General features: G+C 42.9%; 1 protein-coding gene across 1 annotated transcript; it reads left to right on the forward strand.

Moving 5' to 3' along the window:
* The first annotated feature begins 7,189 nt into the window (after positions 1-7,189).
* On the forward strand, positions 7,190-9,381 carry LOC141049082 (uncharacterized). Its single transcript, XM_073545230.1, has 3 exons — positions 7,190-7,889; positions 8,057-8,216; positions 8,322-9,381. The coding sequence occupies exons 1-3, from the start codon at positions 7,844-7,846 to the stop codon at positions 9,379-9,381; spliced, it is 1,266 nt and encodes a 421-aa protein (XP_073401331.1). The 5' UTR covers positions 7,190-7,843.
* Positions 9,382-12,125: the final 2,744 nt, after the last annotated feature.

Here is a 12,125-nt window from a genome sequence, read left to right on the forward strand (position 1 = left end):
ACCTTACTATGCTCCTGTTAAACCCTGATCTGTTCCTTCACCCACCCCATGAGACATGGGACATAAATGTAAGGTAAACCAGACACAAAGACAAAACAGGGCTAACCGAAAGCAACAAACATACAAACAACAATGACCAAAGGTAAAGAGGCATATAGGGAAGGATAGGAATGTACTAAAAAAACAGGAATTGGACAATGAGGAAAACATACGCCCAAAAACAGCATGCAACAGTCTCCAGTAGCAACAATGATCTCCTAGCCAGTACAGCATCTCCAAGGAGCTAGGAAGCAAAGAGTTCATTGGCAAAACAGAGAAGGACTGGCCAGGTTTTACATGGAGAGGTAATGACCAGATCAGAAGCAGCTGAAAATGGAACTGCAAGTTTCTGACCAGCATAGAAAGGGTCGTTAACCTCTTCAGCACCAAAGGAAACAAAATCCATTTAATATGGGACATAAACACACAGGTTCAATGGAAGATCGTGAGTCACAATACATAGTGATCTTCTAACCCAAGATCTCGCAGGAGGACGAGACACACCTGTGACATCAGGAAGTTGACAGTTGAGTGCCGAACAAGGAAGTTAGCACTGCTCTAGTCCAGCTACCATGGAGTATCAAGGTCCTGCAGATATGTTTACTCAGCTCTATGCCTCATTCGTGTTATTTGACATCTGTAAGTATATGCGTATATCTGTAAGTATAGAATCTATGATTCTATGTACGTCAGATGAGCACATGAGCTGATACGACAGGATCCAAAGCTGAACCTGCTCCATGCAAGGCATGTACCGTCAGCGTCGGACTGGAACACCTTGGGCCCACCAGAGAAAATCATTCTTGGGGCCCACTATGTAGCTGCATAGAGTTAAATACCAGACCACCAATTGTGCGGTAAAACACGCTAATATCCGGGTATAATATAAGGTTGTACATGTCTTAATTATGTAGCAGGAGTTGGGGTAGCCCCCTCATAGAATATAAAGCAGCCCCCTCATAGAATATAATGTAGCCCCCTCATAGAATATAATGCAGCCATCTCATAGAATATAATACTGCCCCCCTCATAGGGTATAATGCACCCCCTCATAGGGTATAATACTGCCCCCCTCATAGGGTATAATACTGCCCCCCTCATAGGGAATAATGCACCCCCTAATAGGGAATAATTCACCCCCTCATAGGGTATAATACTGCCCCCCTCATAGGGTATAATACTGCCCCCCTCATAGGGTATAATACTGCCCCCCTCATAGGGTATAATACTGCCCCCCTCATAGGGTATAATACTGCCCCCCTCATAGGGTATAATACTGCCCCCCTCATAGGGTATAATGCTGCCCCCCTCATAGGGAATAATGCTGCCTCCTCATAGGGTATAATGCTGCCTCCTCATAGGGTATAATACTGCCCCCTCATAGGGTATAATACTGCCCCCCTCATAGGGAATAATGCACCCCCTCATAGGGTATAATGCTATATAGATATAGAGTTAGATAGATATAGATAGAAAGATAGATGTAGAAATAGATAGATATAGATAGTAGATAATGGATAGAAAGTAGATAATGGATAGATATAGATAGAAAGATTCATAGAGATAGATAGAGATAGATATAAAGATAGATATAGAAAGAAATATAGATAGATAGATAGGTAGATAGATATAGAGATAGAAAATAGATAATGGATAGATAGATAGATAGATATAGAGATAGATAGAGATAAATAGATAGAGATATACAGAAATAATAATAATAATAATAATAATAAATATAGACATATATAGATATAGAGATAAATATATATAGATAGATGGCTATAAATAAAAATAGATATAGAGATATATATAGAGATAGATAGATATAGAGATAATAGATAGATAGATAGATATAGAGATAGATATAGAGACAGATAGATATAGAAAGATAGATATAGAGATAGATAGAGATAATAGCTAGATATAGAGATATGTATAGAGATAGATAGATATAGAGTTAGAAAGATAGATAGATATAGAGAGAGATATAGAGATAGATAGAGATAGCTAGATAGATGGATAGATAGATAGATATAGATAATAGAGATTATAGATAGATATAGAGATAGATATAGAGATAGATAGATATAGAGATAGAGATAGATAGATAATGAGATATAGAGATAGCTATAGAGATATAGTGTTAGATAGAAAGATAGATATAGAGATAGATAGATATAGAGATAGATATGGATATAGAGATAACAGATAGATATAGAGATAGATAGATATAGAGATAGATAGAGATAGATAGAGATAGATATAGAGAGATAGATAGATATAGAGATAATATATAGATAGCTATAGAGAGAGATATAAAGATAGATATAGAGAGAAACAGATATAGATATAGAGATATAGAGATAGATAGGTAGATATAGAGATAATAGATAGATATAGAGATAGATATAGAGATAGATGGATAGATAGATATAGAGATAGAGATAGATAGATAATGAGATATAGAGATAGCTATAGAGATATAGTGTTAGATAGAAAGATAGATATAGAGATAGATAGATATAGAGATAGATATGGATATAGAGATAGATAGATATAGAGATAGATAGATATAGAGATAGATAGATAGAGATAGAGATAGATAGAGATAGAGATAGATAAATATAGAGATAGATAAATATAGAGAGAATATATAGATAGCTATAGAGAGAGATATAGAGATAGATATAGAGAGAAACAGATATAGATATAGAGATATAGAGATAGATAGGTAGATATAGAGATAATAGATAGATATAGAGATAGATAGATATAGATATAAAGATAGAGAGAGCGGTAGATAGAGAGAGAGATAGATATAGAGAGAGATAGATACAGAGATCGATAAATAGATAGATAGATATAGATATTAGATAATAAATATAGAGATAACAGATAGATATAGAGAGAGTAAGATAGAAAGATATAGAGATAGGTAGATATAGATAATAGAGATAGCTAGATAGACATAATAGATATAGATAGATATAGATATAGAGATAGATAGAAAGATAGATATAGAGATAGATGTAGAGATAGAAAGATAGATATAGATAGAGATAAATAGATAGATAGAGAAAGATAGATATAGAGATAGAAAGATAGATAGATATACAGAGAGATAGATATAGAGATAGAGATAAATAGATAGATATAGATATAGAGAGAGATATAGATATAGAGAGAGATAGATACAGAGAAAAGATATAGAGATAAATAGATAGAGAAAGATAGATATAGAGATAGAAAGATAGATATACAGAGAGATAGATATAGAGATAGATAGAGATATATAGAGATAGATATAGAGAGAAATAGATATAGATATAGAGATAGATAGAGATAGATATATAGATATAAAGATAGATCTAGAGATAGAGCGATAGATAGCGAGAGATATAGATATAGAGATAGATAGATACAGAGAAAAGATATAGAGATAGATAACGGATAGATAAATAGATAGATAGGTATAGAGATAGATATAGATATTAGATAGAGATATATATAGATAAAGATAGATAGATATAGATGGCAGCTAGATAGATAATAAATATAGAGATAATAGATATAGAGATAGAGTAAGATAGATATAGAGATATAGAAATAGATATAGATAATAGATAGAGATAGATAGAAAGATAGATAGATATAAGAGAGATAGAGAGATATATAGAGAGATAGATAGACAGAGAGACAGATAGAGAGAGCGAGAGAGATATAAAAAAAAAAAAAAAACAAACCACAATACTCACCTCTCCTCCTCGCTCCCACGCTGATCCCGGCCTCAGTGTCAGGAGCTGCCCCCTCTGCCAGACACACAGCGGGTGCGTGATGTAGTGACGTCATCGCGCACTGGCTGTGAGCCAGGAGCAGAGAGGACTGAGGGCGGCGCCGGCCCTGATTTACAGCTGTAGTCTGCAGAGCGGCTTACTGGGCTGTGGCGGGGCCTCTGGGGGTGTGGAGACCTGAAATGATATTCACTGCTTCGCAGTGAATATTCATTTCTCTTTAGCAGCGGGGACAGTGGCTCCTGCCTCCTGACACCCGCTGCTGCTCCGCTGGCAGGGGCCCCCATAGCAGCTGCATGGTGTGCGACACACCACTGGCTGGGGGCCCCTGGAGCAGCGGGGGCCCTAGGCAACTGCTGGCCCTGTATGCCAGCAGGTGCCAGGGCCCACCAGATGCCAGGGCCCACCGGAGAATCCACCGGTTCTCCGGTGGGCCAGTCCGACGCTGTGTACCGACATAGCTGCCTGTGCTAAAATGACAATACACTGCAGTCAATTCTATTTGCTTTTAAGTGATTTTAGGTTCAAGTCCCCCAGCGGGGCTTATATAAAAATCTAAATCACCCCCTTTTTATATTCCTCAGGAAAATGTAAACCATATAAAAAAACAGATTTGGTATTGCCAAATCGCTTAGCACTTGGACCAGTGTTATTCTATGGGGCAGATCACATCACCGTATTTTTCTCAGGCGTATTCGACGTGTGTGTAAAATCGCAGCATGCTGCAATTGTGCGCATATATCGTCCAAGACTCTTCAATGCAAGCCTATAGGTGCGAGAAAAACTCGGACACCACATGGACCATCCATCTAGTTTGCGACAAATACGCAGACATTTTCCTCATTTCAGCCCATTGAGCCATTACATTCAATGGGGAAAATCAGTGAGAAATGTAAAGCCATACGCATGTCACACTGATACATAGGTGCGAGAAAATCACATCATCGCATAGCAAACGTATTATACACAGATGACCATACAGAGAACATTTGTGCAACTCTCGACAGGGAGACTCGGACCGATTTTCCATACGTTTAGTGTAACACTGGCCTTAGTGTGGCACACACAGACACACAATGCAAAGACAGAATCACCTTCTCTCTTTTATCTGGTTTCAGGTGTGATTTTCATATTTCCCACACCTGTTACTTGCCACAGGTGAGTTTGAGCGAGCATCACATCACTGAAACAAAGTTGTTTACCCACAATTTTGGATAGGGGCAAAAAAATTTGAGAGTTTTGTGTGAAATTATGTCCAATTTGCCTTTTTTCCTGTTTTTTTTTGTTTTGTTCCAATACACACAAAGGAAATAAACATGTGTATAACATAAGTGTAATTACAATAATTTTCTAGGAGAAACGCTTCATTTTGTAGAACAATTTGAAGGGTGTCAACACTTTTGGCCATGAATGTATTTAAGCTTTTCTACTCCTGCTTTTATTTTCTTAACGACCATTTCCAAGGCTGAGCTACCTGATTTTCAGTATGTTACTATATAGATTGTATACACGTGAGACAGTATCAGATTTGTACAAACCAGACTGCAGTACATGTTTACTGACTCCGGTATCTCATTATTATGTATGTGCACGAAGTATAAAAGCCTCTAAAAATGAGTATTTCTGGTCAGATATGTGGCTACCCTCCAGCAGGCGCACACTGTCCTTTTCACAGCTGTAGGTCATGAGTACAGCAATCGAGCCTCTGTGTGAAAGGGCCAGGTCTGGAGCAAACCTGCTATCTGCAGGATCGCACCACACAGTAAGTTTTCTTCAGCACACAGACTCCTAACATCTTAAACACAGCAGTGTTGTCCTTGTCTTTGAGGAACATAATAAAAATGTATTAGTCATTGCGTTACAGCCATCATGTCTTGTGGAAAACATGAAATAGGTATCTCCAGTGCTGCATGAATATGGCTCATCTGACCCAGCAATAAAAAGCATGGGGGGCGTTAGGAAGTGGTAAACTGGGCAACTGCCCACGACTGTTTTCCCAAGGGCGCACACAACAAGAAAAAAAAAAATCTATACTTTTCTCCTTGGACTAGTGCCGTTGCTTTGCTCTGGACCCCTTGTACCCTGCTAGTTAGCGATCAGGAGACTACTACAGGTCTGCAAGCAGTCAGCGGCTGCTGATCAGCTGCAGACTTCACTATTCCATCAGAGCGGGAGAATCACCAAAGCAAAACATTAATCCGGCAGTAAAAGAAAATCTAGAATATAGAATTAGCCATATGAAAGGGCATAAAGTCCAAGGAACAAAACCCTGTAATTAAAGAAAAATACTCTGAGTGTATAACAAAGGTCTACGGGGCTATACTGGAGGCAGGTACAAAAGATGGCAATCCGAGAAGAGACGCGGTCTATGTAAGGCTGGTTTCACATTTGCGCTTTTGTGCGCAGCGCATCGTGCGCACCAGTGCGCATGCGCACTGCGCACCTATATTTAACATGATGTGCGCATGGTCTTGCGCATACTTGCGCTTTCGTGCGCATGCGTTTTTTTGTCTTTCGCGCCAGGCGCGTCAGACGCAACATGTTGCATTTTTGGTTCCGCCCTGTCTCGTCAAAAAAACGCATGCGCACGCTTGCGCACGGAATGCGCAAAAACTCCACATTGGAGCCTATGGGAGCGCATACGTGCGCATGGTCTTGCGCACGCTTGCGTTTTTATGCACATGCGTTTTTAAGATAAACACGACTGAAATGTGGTCTAGACAGTAAAAAAAAAAAATTAAGCCAAGGTGATAAAATGGTGTGGGCACTGGGATTCCACAATACTTTAAGGATTGCTCACGAGTGGACACACAGCACAAGCTGCACCAATGTAAGTATGAAAAACTTTCAATACATTTCTATAGTACTTATGTCTCTTTTTTTTTTTATTGCAGCATGTCTTCATCTGGTGAGGAATATGTCCCCGGGACAGGGCAAGAGGCAGAAGAAGTGAGTACCATGCTTCCGTATGGATTGGAAAAAATAAACACATGTGGTTAATTTTTTTGGTTTAATTTTCAGACCTCATCCTCCATCACGCCACCACCACCGGAGGAACGGCAGGAGCAGCAAGGCCAAGTGCGGGCGGGAAGACGTGATGTAAGTACAGACGGACTGTTTTTTTTTTTTTTACTTATTTTCTAGGCTGGTTTATCTTTATTTTTTTTTTTTTGGTATTTTTTAAAGTTTTTTTTTTAAATTTTCATGGTTGTTTTTTTCGATGTTTGTTGCTTTTTTTTGCATTTAAAACAAAAATTTTTTTCATGGCTTGTGTATCAATATCTAAAGCTCAAAGTATGTATGTGTGTATGTGTATATGTGTGTGTGTGTGTGTGTGTGTGTGTGTGTATGTTTGTTTGGGTATATGGGCACGGGACTATGGGATGGCGGATATGTATGATGGTATATGGGCACGGGACTATGGGATGGAGGATATATATGATGGGTATATGGGCATGGGACTATGGGATGGAGGATATGTATGATGGTATATGGGCACGGGACTATGGGATGGAGGATATGTATGACGGGTATATGGGCACAGGACTATGGGATGGCGAATATGTATGATGGGTATATGGGCACAGGACTATGGGATGGCGAATATGTATGATGGTTATATGGGCACAGGACTATGGGATGGCGAATATGTATGATGGGTATATGGGCACAGGACTATGGGATGGAGGATATGTATGATGGTATATGGGCACGGGACTATGGGATGGAGGATAATTATAATTTTCTATAACTAACCACAGTTAGTTACTATGCCCGGGCAGCGCCGGGCTCTTCAGCTAGTTTTCGAGATTTTTTATTTTAAAATCTTTCAAAGATTAATGTTTGTCTTTCTTTTCTAGGCTCCACAGCGGGGGGAGGACCTCGCCCTGGACAACGACGAGCTCATTCGTCTAGTCCAGGAGCGAGTCCCGTTGTGGGACACCCGTCACCAACTGCACTCGGACAACGTGGTGATCCGGCGGCTCTGGAACGAGGTGGCCGCATCGCTGATGGATGGCTGGGACCACGCCTCTCCCCGGGTCCGCAAGGATTTTCGTAAGTATTTAAATGCAGTGTGATGCAGCAGTGATCTTGGCCGGGATCACCCAACTGTGTGTGATGCTATTAACTCCATGGAGTTTCTATCATCACACACAGTTGGATGATCACAGCCTCCAGTGCATAGTCTTACATTTTTTCTTTTTTTTTTTTTTCCACCACAGTGAACAAAGTCAGAACCCGTTGGCGCTCGATGAAGGACCGCTTCAACAGGGATATCCGTCAGGAGAATCAGGTTCGCAGTGGTGCTGCGGCAAGGACCGGCACGAAGTACAGATACCATCGTGCCTTGGCATTTTTAAGACCGGTCCTTGCCTCCCGAACGTAAGTATTTTCTAGTTGTATTGTGTTTTATTCTGTGCTTTTCTATTCCACAGGAGTTGGCGATTGTTAATTTATGGTAGTAATTTCTTTCTTTTCTTTTCACAGCACCTGGAGCAGCACCCTGCAACCTGGGCCCGAAGCGGTCCTTCATCAAGCTGCCCCGGACCCCTCCCAGCCATCCATCAGCGAGGAAGCACCTTGCAGGTCTGCACCACAGTCATCTGGAGACCAGGAAGCTGGTCGCTCAGGTGTTCCCCTGTCCCAGGTCTCTGCCACTGGTTTTGCGGGCACTTTCCGCCAGCAGCGGCAGAGGACCTCGGACAGGCCTCTCATGCCCGAGTTCGTTGAATTGAGCTCAGTCTTTCAGAGTAGCCTCAAGGCACTCTCCGATAGACTTGAGAGTGGTTTCCTCCTTTTGGACCAACGCTACAAGTCTATCGAGGGTCGCCTTGAGCGCCTGGAAGTCGACCTCGCCAGACCAGCGCATCATTTTTATACCCAAATAGCTCGGGACACGGCGGAACACCTTACCCCTGACCTCCAGTTGACTGTCATGCAGGCCTGCAACAATGCTTTTATGCAGGCTATGCAGCAGAGTAGGATTATGCAGCAGTCAGCGGTGGCATTTCCACCGGTGCCACCCCTGACTCGTTTTACAGCATTACCTACTTCTGCTGCATATCACTGCACAGCCACCACACTTCCAAGCCTCGCCGGACACCAATATACCGCCCCAAGTCCGAGTGCAGCTGGACACTTACCCGCCAACACCATGCCAAGCGCTGCTCCTGCCTGGCCCACCACTGCTGCCGCCACCACCACTGGATGGCCCGTCGTCACCACCCCTGCCTGTAGCGCCGCCACCACCACCACCAGCGGGAGGACCACCCCGGTATGGACCGCCACAGCCACCATGCCTGCATGGACCGCCACCACCACCAGCACCACCACCTCGGAGCAGCATCAGCTGGGGGACCCGCATTCAATATTTACGGCCCCTGCCAGGACATCCACCACCACCAGCATGCCACAGCAGGAACAAGATCCTGGCAGGCGGTCCACAAGCGCCAGGCGGTCCCCCAGCTCCAGCCAGTCCACAGCCTCCAGGACATATATAAATATATATATTTTTTTTTGTATGGTGGTTTCCCTTTCTTCACTTTAACCTGGGCAGGTGAGTAGTGGAGTTTATTAAGACACAGTACACTGGGTACAGGTATAAAAAACCATGTATTTTATTTTTAACAAACAACAAAACTATTAAACCATTTGATCCTGCCATGCTACACGACCAACATCGGATAAAAAGAAGTCTGCAAATTGGTCCCTCATTTGGGCAACTTCGACTGAGGACCGAAGAGGGTGCTGAGTAAAATCTGGCAAAGGGTTGGCAGCAGGCTCATCCATGTCAAAGTTCGGCCGCTCCTTTGCCATAACAAAATTGTGCAGAACCACGCATGCCTTCACCACCTCATCCACTGTTTCCATTTTGAGATTGATGGCGGTGCTGAGAATTCGCCATCTGGACACTAGAATGCCAAAGGCGCACTCTACAGTCCTGCGAGCCCTCGTAAGCCTGTAGTTGAAAATTTTCTTGCGGTGGTCCAAGTCACGGCTGGAGTACGGCTTCAGCAGGTTTGGGCACATCTGAAATGCCTCATCCCCAACCACTACAAATGGCAGTGGTGGAGTTTGGGTTTGGGGAAGAGGCCGTGCCAGTGGAAAATTGAAATGGTTGCCGTACAACCTCCAGCCCATATCAGAGTTCTTAAAAGTCTGTGAATCGTTGCCCCGTCCGAATGCCCCTATGTCCACCGCCACAAACCGGCAGTCTGCATCCGCAATGGCCATTAGGACTGTGGAAAAGTACTTCTTGTAGTTGTAGTACTCGGAGCCACTTCTTGCGGGTTTTGTGATGCGGATGTGCTTCCCGTCCACCGCTCCTAGGCAGTTCGGGAAACTGCAGACTGCCCAGAATTTCTCCGATATTTGAAGCCACTTTTCAGCAGTGGGCAATGGCAGAAACTCCGGACACAGAACATCCCACAGAGCCCTGCAGGTGTCGGCAACAATCCCGGATAAAGTAGAGATTCCCAGCCGGTACTGGAAATGCAGGGATGAAAGACTCTCTCCAGTTGCCAGGAACCTGCCAAACATAAAAAGAAAAAATAATTATATTTCTGTCTTGGGTATTACTAAAAACACTGAAAATAAAAAAGTACATGGCCTAACTATTTTGCATTTTTTTTAATACAACATAGCAAAAAAACATTTTATAAAGGCTTGGGATTAGTACATGACAGAAGAAAAACCATTATGCAAAAAAGCAATTTCCCAAAAATAATGTTAAAATTCAATAGCCAAAAAAAAACCTAATTTTTTGGACCAAAAAAAAAAAAAAAAAAAAAATGGAAAAAGCCAAAAAAATTATGCAAACATAACAACATACATACCGTAAGGTGACAAGGAGCCTTTCTTCGGGAGGAATGGCACGCCGGAGCTGAGTGTCCCGTCTCCGGATGTTTCCTTCAACCATACCCAGCAAGTCAAGGAAGCTTTCCTGGGACATCCGTGTATAGTCAACAAATTTCTCCGGGTTTTCCTGGAGCTCGCTGTACAGCGTGTGATATGCTCCACGGCTTGGCCGGAGTTCGATGATTGGATGCCTCCAAAACCGACGCCGCTGCCATCTCTGCTGTCTCTCCCTCTCCCTTTCTTGCTGGCAACAAAAGGCATACGCCTGAGACAGCGCGATGTCAAGATCCAGCTTGAAGCGGAAATTATCCAGACGCAGGTCCATCTTGACACCGGAAACAGCAGCAAAATCTGATGAATTCAGCAGTACAGGGTCTATAAAACATTCCAATGACACACGCCCACTGGTGACCCATTGGTGTTCAAGGATTTTTCTATTGTGAAATGTCACACCTAAAAACGCATGCGCATAAAAAACGCAACCGCATGCAAAAACGCATGTAAAACGCAAGTAACGCTGCGCTATTTTGACGCATCAGCGTGCGCATGACGAAAAAAAACGCACGTTTGTTTTGCGTTTTTCTTTGCGTTTTTTATGCGCACGATGCGCTGCGCAAAAAAACGCTAATGTGAAACTAGCCTAAGCAAGACAAAGCACACAGAAAAGAAAAAAAACACAAAAGGGACTGTTGGAGGTAAGTGCTGACTAAAATGAGACAAGCAAGATCTGCAAACCATGTGTAGACATATCTCCATGTATACAATTCCATATATACAGTATAAATAACATACATGCACACTATATACATGTAGGGTCGGGCTGAGGGAGGCGATAAGGTGGTGCTGATCCAACAGGACTGGGGGGTGACCCACTTCGTGGCGCCGGCAGACATGAGACTGTGAAAAGGGTTGTGTCCAACAGTTCAGAATTTATTGGCCGCTTTTTGGACGACCACCGTACTTCATCACAGGATGAGTCCACAGTTCACTTTTACACACAGACCCGGGTACCTTCTCTTCTTATAGTAGTTTGTCACCGTTTGTGGCGTCCTCTATGGCTCTTCTCCGCTGTGGCTGCCCTAAGCACTTTCACCACAGCGTTTCACCCTTTAGGCTGAGTTCACACGTGGCGTTTTTTTCGCGTTTCCGCGGCGGTTTTAATCGCGCGATTTTGCCGCGAAAACGCGAAAAATAAGCATCCCATGCATTCCTATGGGATTCCGCAATGCTGTGCTAATGCTGCGGTTTTTACCGCGGCGGAATCGCTTCGCGGTAAAAACCGTAGCATGCTCATTAATTTGCGGAATCGCGGTGATCCCGCACCCATAGGAATGCATTGTTCCGCTTACTTCCCGCATGTGGCTGTGCACACCATGCGGAAAGTAAGCAGAACAATTGCGGATGGTACCCACGGTCCGGAGGAGAGGAGACTGT

The sequence above is a fragment of the Dendrobates tinctorius genome, unplaced genomic scaffold, assembly GCF_039654945.1.
Source record: "Dendrobates tinctorius isolate UK_male_01 unplaced genomic scaffold, ASM3965494v1 ptg000143l, whole genome shotgun sequence".
Lineage (NCBI taxonomy): Eukaryota > Metazoa > Chordata > Amphibia > Anura > Dendrobatidae > Dendrobates > Dendrobates tinctorius.